This window comes from Acyrthosiphon pisum, chromosome A2 (assembly GCF_005508785.2).
Source record: "Acyrthosiphon pisum isolate AL4f chromosome A2, pea_aphid_22Mar2018_4r6ur, whole genome shotgun sequence".
NCBI lineage: Eukaryota > Metazoa > Arthropoda > Insecta > Hemiptera > Aphididae > Acyrthosiphon > Acyrthosiphon pisum.
Window position 1 is genome coordinate 74,082,478 of NC_042495.1, and position 14,280 is coordinate 74,096,757.

At 28.2% G+C, this 14,280-nt stretch overlaps 2 protein-coding genes across 8 annotated transcripts in view; one reads left to right on the forward strand and one right to left on the reverse strand.

The window, feature by feature from the left end:
- Positions 1 to 6,612: 6,612 nt before the first annotated feature.
- On the reverse strand, positions 6,613 to 10,710 carry LOC100165857 (protein arginine n-methyltransferase 1, putative). Its single transcript, NM_001162753.2, is given in 6 exon segments — positions 6,613 to 7,002; positions 7,060 to 7,229; positions 8,157 to 8,289; positions 8,348 to 8,518; positions 8,599 to 8,847; positions 10,514 to 10,710. Coding segments are annotated over 6 exon segments (1,143 nt in total). The 5' UTR covers positions 10,550 to 10,710; the 3' UTR covers positions 6,613 to 6,618.
- Positions 10,711 to 11,130: 420 nt separating this feature from the next.
- Positions 11,131 to 14,280, forward strand: part of LOC100167886 (sodium/potassium-transporting ATPase subunit alpha) — a 20,571-nt gene continuing 17,421 nt past the window's right edge. For 2 of the 7 annotated variants that reach the window (XM_029490515.1, XM_029490514.1), the window contains exon 1: positions 11,131 to 11,387. In XM_029490515.1, coding sequence (XP_029346375.1) covers positions 11,355 to 11,387 — 33 coding nt within the window. In that variant the 5' untranslated portion in view covers positions 11,131 to 11,354. The remainder of the gene's footprint in view (positions 11,388 to 14,280) is intronic. The other 5 variants (XM_016802836.2, XM_008182866.3, XM_029490513.1 and 2 more) reach the window with 4 other exon arrangements.

The window sequence follows — 14,280 nt, forward strand, 5'->3', positions numbered from 1 at the left end:
AAATGCAAATATGCAATCAAAGCACCTAGTACCTATATTATAATGCAATGTCCAATCATTTATTTTTATGTTTTTATGTAAATTCTGGATCCATAGCAAAATCCCCTGCAGTACCCTATGGTGCCCCACTGGCCTACCCACATCTAAAGAATCTACTATGACATAGGTATCAAATATGTCATAAATAAATTAGATGATCGGCGGGCGGCGCCACTGAGTAGGTAAAATAAGTACTATGACTTATGAGTAAATTTGAATTTAGATGATTAATGGTTATTGACAGGAAGTAATATTTATGGGCAGGCATTCAGCAGAGCCACATGACCAGGTAGGTACTTTTTATGTATTATTGTATAATAATGAATATAAATATAAAATGTTTAAAATTATTATATAATGTAGGTACATAAGGTACCCATTTTTTTTATATTCAAGTATTTAACCTGCATATTATTACTATCATTGGAGCTTGTCTTCAAATTAATAATTTGTATCATGTATTTATACCTATTGACAAGGGGGTTAAGTTTCCCCCTTCACTATTTATTTTATAATGTCGAGGAGGCTCATTTTCCACTAAACCTCTAACATTGAAAAATTAATTTTTTTTCAACCAAAATCCAACAATACTATACCTATACGGCTAAACCGGGCAGTACCGACAAGGTACCACAAGTTTAGCATAACCTATCTAAAATTAGAAATTTTTATTTTCACCCACCCACAACCCTATTATCGATAATTTATCCATTTTTATGAAAGTTTAACATTGATAATTTTAATATAAGTAGGTGAATGTGACAATCAGTGGCTCAAATAGGAAAAATGTTTACGGTGGGCTCAAGTCCCAACACATTTTTTTTAAATTATAATTTATAGGTATATACTTTTAAGAATGGTATACTATTATTTTTTGAGGGGGCTTTGAGTGATTTTTTTTCTTGGGGGGGATAAGCCCCCCTATTTGCGCCACTGGTGACAATTGACAACAGTAGCGTAAGCAGTATCTTAGTTAGGTTAGGGTTTTACACTTTTACCTGAGTAAATAATTTACATAATTTTTTTCTAAACAGTTTTTATATAACAAATCAGGACCGTATTGGTTAGGCGAGCTACCGAGAAAATCTCGGTGGGCTGCTTAAAGTTTGGTCGTGTAAGTGTGAGTGAAAAAAAAAATTCCTGTTTAAAATACGATTAGCCACCTATAAGCTCGTAATAATTATAAACGTAATTATGGGCCACTGAATATTTAAATGGGCCGCTTATAGAAGTGAAAATCCCAATGGGCCGATACACACCAATCCGGCCCTGTAACAAATTATAGCATATTTAGTCTCCATTTACAGTGTGTAACTTGGTCATCAACTATAGAGCCTCCTCGGGCTGTAATAATAAACATGTTACCTAAATACCTAATAACCGATGGACGATGATACACCATTGATTATAGCAGACGTTTTGCAATGAAAAAAACAAAAATGGAACCACCGATTAATGATTGTCAACGTCTTTGTCATAACAATTTATTTTATATCAATTAAAAATGACCAACAATTAATCTGTGTATATCAAAATGGTAGTAAATAAGATTTTTTTGTAGAAGAAAGAAATTTCAGGGGAGGTCAGAACCCTAGAACTCTTTCCCTGCGGACGCCACTGATTGACAATAGTATGGTAAATCCCTAACAAAAACCCAACAGTGAAAAATGGCCAAGTTCCAAACTCCCACCCAAAAAAGTCGGCATATCAAAGTAGTGAAATCTACATTGTGGCCAAGTCTGCTATTTTTTAATTCATAACCTCACTACACTCCTACATTAAAGAGTCTCTGTTGAGGAGCTGAGAGATTGGACTCTTGAGAGTTGTCAATACCAGACAAAGATAGCCAATTACGATCTTTTATTTTTCGTCGTCGACACTTTTTAGATAGAATAGTTGTTAAATCTGGCCTATAATAAGACAGTTATATTCAACAATGGCTATTTTGGTAACTCCTTGGTATCCTTGTATTATACAAAATAATGATAATTCAGTGATTATAATTCCATTCAATTCATAACACTTCGTCAGCAACAATAAATTGTCATTTTTCAATTCAGCGCAAAACTACGCTGCTTGTGATAGGTAGATGTCGTTTTTTAATTCATCATATTGATCACAACCTAGCGAACCAAACAGCGGTTCCAGCAGGTTAGAAACATGCTGGTCAATCACAATCATATTCATCATACTTTCCTATTCAGATCTATCACGCTTACAGCAGCGCTGAATTATCGAAGGCACGGTTAGTACCTATGCAATTTTTCATCAATGTTTTCTCATGACGTTATCACGTAAAATTATCGTCCGATAATTACGAATATTCTGTATTTGAATAATATAAATTTACGAAAACATTATTACGTTTTTTAGATTTTTCTCTTTAGTTACACTGTAAAACCTACTTTTGCGCCAAATTTCACGTCTCTACCTATACGGCTATACGGGAAATGTCTTATAATTTTGATGATGAGTGAGCGAGTCAGTAACAAAATTGCAAATTTTGAAATCCTCCCATTTTGAAATGGCACAATATTAAGGGCTCATTTTCTTACAGCGTCCTAAGCTACTAGATATTAATCTGTGTTTAAAATTTCAAAAGTATATCTTAAGAGGTAACAGAGATATATAATGGGTTAGAAAAACTGGACGAATTAATAAAGATACACTGGCATTGCTGGAACTTGGCCTGGAGCACTACTGTGCGCTCAGATAGTCAGATGTGACAATTATTGACAATAGTATAGTAAATAAAAAACGTAAAAACTTCAAATACCTACTTATTAGTTTAAAAGTTTTCCATCTACGAACGGGTAATCACCAGTGGCGTGTCCAGCACAAAATAATTGGGTAGGCCCATTTAGTTGTGTAGTTTGTTTACTCTAAACCGAAAAGATTTTGCCTGTAAAAAATAGCATTATGCGGGTAGTACATTTTTAGGTTTTCAATTTTGATCTTTATACTTGCTGTATTTTGGTTTATTTTTTTATTTAATAATAGGCACTTAAAAAGTAAATCATTTTTAACAATATTGATTAAATATGTACTAGGTAAATGGTACTTAGGTATAACATAATAGGAAATTTAACAGTCTTTATTCTTTATAAACATTTTAGAGAAAAACAACTTAAAAATTATAAAATAAATAAACAAATTATTATTAATTTACAGAGTAGAGCAATTTTTTTTCAACAATATTAACTAAATATTATGTACTAGGCAAGTGGTAGGTATAACATAATCAGAAATTTAACAGTCTTTATTCTTTGTAGACTTTTTAAAGAAAATAACTTAAAAAATTAGCAAATTTATGGAATGAATATATAAATAAATATACATTTACAGAGTAAAGGAAATTCGTCTATTTTTTGTTTTAGCAAACTCATCAATCACAGGATTAAACAATCAAGGATTAAAAACATCAAACAAATCATTAAAAAATTTAACAAATTTGGCTGTATATGCTGCTCTAGCTGATAATTTATTGAATGGTACTTAAGTCAAAATACCAGCACTCACCGAATTACTTAAAGTTTGGGTTGCTAGACATCCAAAATACCAATGCGTGTAAAAAGGGGGTAGATCCAAATTAATTTTTTTTAACTTGCTTGCTAATCTTGGTTTATTATTACAATCCACTTAATAAAAATCTTCTATATCTCTCCAACTATATAATTCATTTGCATTTTCAAAAGTATATTTTTTAAAATTGTTTCTTACTGATTTTAGTAAATGTGGGGAATCGTGCATAAAAAATACATTTTCATTGTTGTATGTTATAAAGGGTTTTTCTTTTGTAACATTAAATGGTACTGATCCATATCTTAACCTGATGCACATAATTAATAATTATAAATAATAAGTTCTAATTGATATATTAAATATTTAAATGTTAGAATTTATAGGTAATTTGTATTCTACTAACAGAGGTCTGTCTGTGTTGGTCATATAATCATCCTTCGTAAAGTGAATAGAACAAATTGAAAAACTTTTTGGCAAATCTAAGGGTCCACATGTTTCTAATAATTTACTAATTTTTTTATTTAGGGCCAATTCTATCCATTTTTGACAACTATAAATACAAATAGGTTAGAAATTAGTAGGGTTATTTTTTTGATATAAACAACTTCTTAAATAACCAGAATATTTAGGTGTATAATATACTTACCTGTTTAAATCTTTCGGAAATTTATGAAATGAGATCGTGGGAGATGATGTCTTACCATAAGTATTACAGTTAGACACTGCATAGACATTTTTGGAGACCATTATTACTACTATTAGAATTAACACCAATGTGAGTATTGCCGATATTTTGAACCGAGGAACTTGATAATATTTATGATACAAAATTAACTATTATTATCATAATATTAGTAATTTAGTATTATAATAATATTATAATCGTATATAGTATTTGTAATTAATATTCAAAAAAAGCGGGAATTTATACAAGATTAAGGGGTAAAATTGGCAACTTTTATAACAATCTCGCGGGGCAATGATAACAATTTGTTCGCCACTATTTTAATAGTTAATAGAGTGTCCTGTATTATCGTCACGGACTACGTAGTCCGTGATTATCGTATATAGTATTTGATATTATCTATAAACATTGATCATGTCCACGGTTTAAGATATACATTAATATGTATATATATTTTAAGCCGTAAGTTGTGATAAAAAAAAAAAGTAGTCAAATTAAATTGGGCAGGCCCGGGCCTAGTCGGCCTACCCTGTAAACACGCCACTGGTAATCACTGTAATCTGCAATGCATGCATTTTAGTATACCAATTATTTATTTTTAATGTCATAAATCATAATCCAATAATATTATATATAGTTCGGCAAGGGCGGGAAGTGAACTATTGCCTTCGTGGTTTCGTCACACCTCTGCGTTCATTGACAAGTGACTGGTTATGCAGGGGATATGGCAAGCACTTTAGGGGATTTCCATTTTACCTCCTAAAAAAGGTAGCTTTCTAACCGTCGTCAAAAGAAAACTTTCGGTGCAGACGTCACAAAAAAGTATATATGATAATTTATAAAGTTAGGTAGTAGAGGCACCCTCGTACCTACTAATCAAACTTTATTAGATGGAAAAAAGTTTAGATTTTTTTGTGATATTTAACTCCCCTTTACAAAATTCCTGGCAACGCCATAAGAACTGATACTACCCTACAATGCGTGATAATCGGATATTCGGACAGTTGTTTATTGTACTTCGGGTAAATTGATCACAGTAATTGAACGTGCATGATAAAACCTTACAATATTTGGTATAATAACAACAAAATTTAAGTTATATGTGAGTACTGAGTAGGTATATAAGTCATTATTTATTAGGCTTTACTAGGTTAATATTTTGATAACTAAACAAAAAATAAATTTCAATTATTTTATTGTAATTCAAAAAATAATATTTGTACGGAATTGGAAATGTTTGCTTCTACATAGGTATATTTTTATTTACCAACCACAATGAAATGTACAAAATATATAGATTAATTTATAACTTGATAATAGCTGCAATAATAATATTATAAAGATAAATACTAATATTATTTTAAGAATAAATTAGTTCAACCACTTATTATTATTTACAGTAGTATAAAATAGGCCAACACATTGCCTCTGTTCAGAATTGTTGTTCATATTATACAGTGATTTGTCACATCCATTATATACTAAACAAAGTACATTACACTTACCTACTATACATACAATTGTTTTCAAAAATGGCACAAAAATATTTAATATATTAGGTAAGACAATGTTCATGTCATAACCCTGTATAATTAAAAGGGTGAATAAACTTATATCAATAAATAGATTTTCTATTTCAATAATAGTAAAATGTAATTTTTTTTTTACAGGGAAGATCTAATTCTTCTTGTATAATGTATGGTATACCCTACCAATTTAGCATGCGAACGCTAATATATTGTAACAATTCTGGTCCCGCCCAGGATAAACAGTAAAATTATTATTAAATCAATAAGTATGATAAATTAAATTTTAGGAGTTATTTTGAAATATAAAATTTAGTTATCTAACTTTGGTAATATTTAATTATATTCTTCAGTTAATTATAAAGAGGAAATGTAAATAATCTTAAAAAAAAAAAATACATTAAGTTTATTACCAGACATTTTTTTTTATAAAAGCAAGACTAAAAAAATTAAAATTAGGAACAAACATAGGTGAATCCAAATAAAATCACTATTTTTAAGTCTGTAAGTTACCTATATACATTGAATATTAAAAATTTTTTTCTAACTATTTTAATAGCATACAAATTATAAGATATCACTTAATTACTGTAAGTGAGCATCTAATTAATATCAATTATAAACATAATTGATTTTGGAAAATGGAGGAAGAATGAATAAAAAAATATATTAGAAAGAGAATAATTATTATCATAATTAAAATTACTTCTCAATGGATGCTATTTTTGTTCTTCAATTAACCATAATCAGCATAGTAAATATTTTTATAGTTAAATATTTTTAAGTTAAAAGTAATATATATATAAAAAAAATTATTGTAATAAAAAATAAGATATCTTATTGCTATTAGCGCATACGGTATTTATTAGATTCGGTCACATCGTTAACATCATTTTTAAATTCGATGTCAATAACAAAGTCCATATCTCGGGTATTACGTTCATTAGGAGACATTGAAAAAGTGCCATACACCTCATCATTTCTTTTCACAGTTAAATAGTTATCCAGGTAGAATACTGTTTGTTTCCAATGTGTATACGGTGATTCTGGAGCTGTCGAAAAGCCGATACGTTTATGACACTTGGTGAACTCTACAGTAAAATAAGTAACCAATGCATGCACATAATCTTGGCGGCGGACTTGGAGATTAAACGGAGCAGTAAACGTTAAGTCTTCCTTTTTTACTGTATACAAATCTACTTCTTTTAATAAACTTGAATTTGTAACAACCTAATGGTATAACAATTAATTAATACCATATGTTTATTGAAAATATATTCATTTTACCTGCTTAGGTTCTACGCAGTCTACTAATGGTTCACTTATAGCTACATTACGTATGGCACTCATATTAAATCCATACACATTTTCCCACCAGTTAATTTTGTCATCTTTGTATTGTCTATCTTCAATACCAGTTATGAATAAATTTGCACGATCAGGAAACAGCATTCCATCTAAAATAGTACGAAACATTAGGTAAACAATACATATATTTCCATATATAATGACCATGTTTCAATATTACAAAGGGAAATAAAAATCAATTTTTTTTAAAAAGTCAGATTTAATAAAATATATTATTTTACATTTTGTGTATCGTGAAATGGGTTTACTTGGGACATTTTGGTAACTTGAATACAAATGATATAGTACTATAAATGTTTTTATCACTACCGTATAATCACACATTTATTTATTATCACTTTCACAACAATAGTCTTGCTGTCCAGACGTGCTCACATTGTAAATACTTAGTATTTATATATAAATACATAAGTAGATTATTATGTGTTATAAAACCATGTTAAAACTTAGTGTACACACGACTTGCTATTAGTTGAATGTAATTGTGGGTTCCAACATTAGTTGCAGTAACTAGTCGTGAAATATATACAATATTTCATTGTTATTAATTATATGTAATTTTTACTGTTATCATGAAATGCTGGAAAAAAATAGTTTTTATGGTAACTTAATCATGTACTTTTATGTACTTATAAATCATTTTATACCTTTAAACTAAACTATGTGGTACTATAAAGTAATTAAAAGTGACCAAGTTGTATTCGCAAAAATTGGAGAAGCATATTTTTTTTTTTTTTTTTTTTTAAAACAACATATGAGGATCTTAATATAGTCTAAGCCAAGGCCAGAATTTTTGGATCTGGAGTTCAAATGTCCCAAGTAAACCCATTTTATGGCATATACATTAAATTATCTAATAATAGATAACGTAAATTGTATACCTATTAATATATTAATTAATAAGATAACAGTAGAAAAACATTTATAATAGTACCCATAATTAACTGAAAAGGTTTCATTATAAATACCTATTATATTTAATTTAAATTGCTTAAGTATAATATAATTTATCTCACCTTCTTTTAACCATTTGTCTCTTGCATAAAGTACAGTATCCAACATAGACTCATAAAATAAACAATATCCCATCCATTCTGATATAATAATATCTACCTTAGTAATACCATCAGGTAAATCTATTTCTTCAACCTAAACAAATATATTATTATTAATAAATGTCTAAATAAATACTATTTATATTTCTTACTTTTCCTTTGATTATTGTGACAATATGATCTAAATGGTTATCCGCTACAATTTGTTTAGCATATTCTACAATGTTGGAACACTCTACACCTATTACTTTGGCTGCACCAGCTTTAGCAGCAAACATAGATAAAATTCCTGTACCGCAACCAATATCTAATACAATTTTACCCTGCAAATAATTTTTTTTTTTTTTAAATAGGTATTTAAATTATTTAAAAAAAACAATATTTGATATAAAATAAAAATTACCTTAAGTAAATGTTTATTGTAATACATAGAATTTCTATATGTGAGAGTTCGTACTTCATCCTTAAGCATCTCTTCGTGTATGCCAAAATGAGCATATGAATCAAAATAGTAGTCCATTGAAGTCATATCACTTACATTTACTGATCTATTTTTTAACCCATTTGATACAGCTAATGCAGAAGACGTTTCAGCAACATCATCAACTACATTATTATCCATTATTACTTCCATAGGATCGATTTTAGTATCCTATTAAAAAAATTTGTAAAACAGGTTGTGAGTTTGAGATTTAACAATGGCGTATGGACGAGCATATAATATAGAAAAAACCCGAAATGTATTAATGGTTGTGATTAAAAATAGAACAGCTGCAACATTATTCCCTCTGATAAAAAAATAATATATTACAAGTAAATCTACAATTTTAAGCGATTGCCTGAAAGCTATGAGATAATTAGAATTGATTTAGCATTTAAACATAATATATGCAAATCACAAATATATTTTTGTAGATCTATATTCACCAAATAGTGGACGTACGCAAATCTTTTCATAAATGGAGATTGGCTAAGAAAATGAACATGAAATATTCAGGAACTCATAAAATGATGTAAAACACATAAAACATTAAGAATCTCTGTTACTACCAATCATCTGATGGTGTTGCCAGTTTTATGCCACATAAATAACTATTTTAGTAAAACTTTTGAAGTTTTTATTTCAGGAAACAATAGCCAAAAGTACTTAAATTTCCTTAAAAGTATAATTTTTAGTCTAATTGACTTAATTTTATTATTGCATGCTATTTAAATAATGATTAAGTTGCTACAAAAAACTTAGGATAGTATTATAAGGATAATATACTTTGAATAAAATATTATAATAATATACAATTTTAGATTCGTAACTATTAGCTGCTAATAAAATTGTTTTTTTATTTTTTCAAGTCTCATTTTATTATTTTTATAAAATGTACCTACAACTTTAAATTTAAGGTATTTTTGTAGTACAACAAATTTATCAGCTACTACTACTGACTAATTAAAAAATCTAACATGTTAATACATCTGATAAAAATAAATGTATATAAAAAAAAATGTTTATTCTACACAATTAAAATAAAGTGACTATGAGGTGCTATGAGTTTTTTGTAACGTGCTAACGCTACAGCTATTCCTCCAAAAAAGTAGCTCGCTAACTCTACTTTTTAAAAATATTCTTATTGAAAACTAGTGTTTGTACTGATTTGACATTTGGTCACTGGACAGGACCCAGGACAAAAACTTCACTAATACACGCTCATCATTATCATAATTGATATTTTAATAATCACCTATTAGATTGTAGATAGCAACAAAATTATGATAATTTTCGCTACGCTAACTGGAAATGTTTAGCACGTTAAAGTATTTCGCTATCTAAGGCGATATGTAGCGACACTATGTCAATCGCTACAATTAGTGCGCTACTCCGACTGCTACCTATTTACAACTAGAATAAACCAATATGTTTTACTGAGAACATAATAAGTATTTTAACTACTTTTAGTTTGGAATTTACACAAAATGTAGTAAAACATTTAAATATAGGTAGGTGTAACATGAACACATCAATTTAGATTTTTTTTATTAACAATCATAATTTATTTTGTACTTTATATTGTGTAAATAGCAGTTTTAAATTATAAACTGTAATGCACATGTGATTCATTCGAGCATTTTCAAACATAACTAATATAATTGCATTTTACATTTACGTTTAACATAATTTGTTTAACATTTTCGATAGTGTAAAAATTGTAAATAATAATTAATAATTATATTATAAAGATTTGTTTATATTTATTATAATGAATACATAGTTTTGGTGTTAATACACAATTTTCGTTTTTATTATGAATGTGTGAAGAACTTACGGCATTACTTTCGGCAGACGTTTCAATTTGAGACATTGTTTCTACGTTAAAAATAAGTGACTAGCTACAAACAAATCAAATGCAAAATACAGAGAGAACCAAATAAAATTCAATTATAATTAATATTTTGTATTAAAAGCTAAAACAAAAAAAACCGCATTCAGTTGAATTACAAACATTACAAAATAATGAGGATTGGGGGTTGCAGAATAGTGGAAATGGAAAACATATAACAAAATTGAAGTTAGTAACGTCTACACAACCGCATTATTCTTATGGGTAATGTTTAACCTCAAAAATATTGTACGTTTTGCCAATTAGCGTTGGTTACCATAATCGATTAATTAACTTCTGTATTAAAAATTTATTTGAATTTAAAATCCAAACAATTTTTCCTATTTCTTCATTAAGAATCAAAATATCAAATAATATGGTTCATTTTTGTGGAAGAAGGCCAAGACGTTACGACCGTCATTTCCTAAATATTGATTTTTTTCTCCTTGCACACTGCTATCTACACGTCAACATAATGTTATCAGTTTAAAATCCGCCAGTGGCAGTAGTGGTTATAAAAAAGGGTGTATTCAGAGTTGTTTATAATGTTTCTTTTTAAAGTTATGACTTATTAGTTAATAGTAAATATTTAATAGGTATTGACTGTTGGTATTTCGTTGGTCTTACACTCTTATCCTCAATTTGTATTTAGTAATTTTGTGTGGCGTTTTCGTACGTTTATTGATGTTTTGATTGTTGTGAATTTTTACGTTCATGAATTATTGTTTCCTTAAACATTTGTGATAGAAAAATTATGAATGAGTTTTTGTGATTAATTTTTTCCGAAATGTCGTCATTAGCATCTAAGGATTATGATCTGGTGAGTATAATAATATACTTACATTTACGTAAATCGACGCATGAAGAAATTTTTGGGTGGGACAAGTGGGTAGGTTGAACGTCATTTCCAAAATTATATATTTATTGTCTTAAACACAAATTATGTATCGCCCAAATATTAAATTTATGTATTAGGTAATTACAATTAAGTTCACAATGTAGACATAGGCCCACAGCATTGTCACGTTTTATTATTGATTATTTTTTATAATTATGTGGCTTCAAATTATTTAAGCCAAGCCTTCAATGGTTTCATTTTATAACACTTAATTTTCAATAGAATGAATATTAAACTGGTCGGGGCACCTATATGGATAAAACACCTTTAATGATAGGGACAGACACTAAATTTTTTTATTTTATAGGTAAGACTTATTTTGACAGATTTTATTTTTAGTATAACTGAAAAAAAATATTACCTATACTTGGAGCAATATTTTACATATAAAGGTGTACCTATTTATATATAATTTTTTTGATAAACTGGGTTTTATTTATAATATGTTTTCTAAAAAAAGGTCTGTAATGAAAATGTATGTTAAGACCATTTAAAAATATAAATTTAAGTATGTACCTTCTTGTATAATGTATAATGTATAGGGTGTTACCACTGGGTACCTTCCCTAATCTTATTATTCACATCATTCTTACTTGTCACCCGAGTTGTCACCTATCAAACCTACTTATTATACTAAGAACATGTATAGATTGTAGATTACTTCAAATAAATAAAAAAAAAAAAAAGTAGGTACCTACCTTTTAAATAAAAATAAAATGTATATTGATGTGTATGGAAATATTGTATTGGTAGTAATGTACCAATACCAATGCTAGTACTAAGTAGTGTTGTTTAGGTAAACTGTGTTTTTTTTTAGTTAAAAATATAGTGAAACTTCCATTAAATACAATTTTCTGTTTAATGAACATTTTTTTGAGAACCAAACCTAATTGGAACCAGATTTATTTAATTCTATTTAGCAAAATTCTTTATAGTACACATTTTTTTTATTGCCTGAGACTTCATAATATAATCATTGTATTCAATTTCCTTGTTATTAGGGAAGAGACATACTTCATTACATTTATGAAATTGATTCACTAGTTAGGTACAAATTACAAAAGTAGATAATTATCATAGCCCACAGTAAAAACTAAACTAAGTGGTACCTATTCTTACCTTGATAAAGCAATAACTAGGTCTTATAATTAATTAAATTATTTTTGTAGTTGCTTATTTCGGTAGTTTAGGTTTTTAATTTATTCTGTGGTTTTATAATGTGTGTTATAGAGTGTTATACAGTGAAGTATCATCATAATAAATTGCAACACAAATAAGATAGTTGGGTGTAGTCATATAAATTCAAGAATTAGTTTCAATTGCATAAATGGTGTTCAATTGATGATAAATCCTTTACTACATTTAATAGTTGTTATTGCATTTGATTACTTTGTTAATAATGTAGGTCTTTATTGTTATTAGTTATTACAGTGTTTTCAATATAAAGGTAAAAATATGTAATGGTATACCCATGTTAATTATGTTTAATTACTGTGGACTGGGATGTTTGCCCTCACTATACTACTTATACTCTAAAATAAATTACAAACATTTTCAACTTTTTACATCGAATGTAGTCTTTCTTTATTAACCACTTCATGTCCACATTAGTTAGTAAAATTAGTAACTGAGTAATAGCTAATGCACAAACTTGAACCTTTCTATTTATGTAACTCTTGATTTATCTAAAATGTATATTATTGAATGAAAACATTTTATTTATGTTTGATAATTTGTCCTTATATTGTGTTCTCGATCAAGTTGATAATAATAATGAATTCTTGGCTGTGATCCATAACAATTTGGCATTATGGTTTGAGTATACTAAAAACTAATTATATATTATGTTTAATAAACAACATAATATTATTATAAGTGCATTAGTGAATTACTGTGGCATAGTCAGGGGCCCATAGCCCCCACAGCCCTCCCAGAAATTTCAGGAAAATTTCAAAATGCTTTTAGTGTTCTGTGTAAGTATTATGTATTAACAATGTAATAATATTGACATATATATGTCTTATGGCTGGGGGTCATTCTGTTAATTTGTGCGACACCGAGAATGTTACCATGACGTCATTAGCGTTTAATGTGTGTGTGTGTGTGTGTGTGTGTGTGTGTGTGTGTGTGCGTTGACCGGTGGGGACCGGTTCCTGGAAATTAGCGATTATTCAAACGTTGTCGGAATCGCAGTGGCGTGTGATCTATTAGTAACATTAGTATAGTTGTATAATAAATGTATTGATGATGAAAATAACTCATTATAAAGGTAGAAGGAAAAAAAGGAAAAAAAAAAACCCCAATTTTTGTATTTTACTATATTATTATGTATTTATGTCATATCATTCACATATTATTGTATTTTATAAATATTTTAAATATTAATTTTTACTATACATACCTAAGCTACTAATGGTCGATATAAAAGTAAGTTTGAAAATATATAAGAAAAAAATTTAAACCTTTTTTTACATTTTTACAATAAGTTACATCAATTCAAACAATTTATATATTGTTCACATTGTTTGGTTACAGTATGAACTATGAACTATTAATTATGAGAATCATTGTTTTAAATTTTCAATCCTTAGCTATAAAAAGGTGGGTAAGTGGATTTCGCTCTGCTATACAGTAGGTTACAAGTGGGTCACTGTATAATGGGATGGTATTAAATTTGAATTTCAATGATATAATATCATTGTATAAGAAAAACGATTCTGAGCGAAGACGGTATGTTAGTCTAGGTATAACACATAATATTATATTAGGTACCTATAATAAATTCCCAAATTAATCATAATTATAATATTTATTA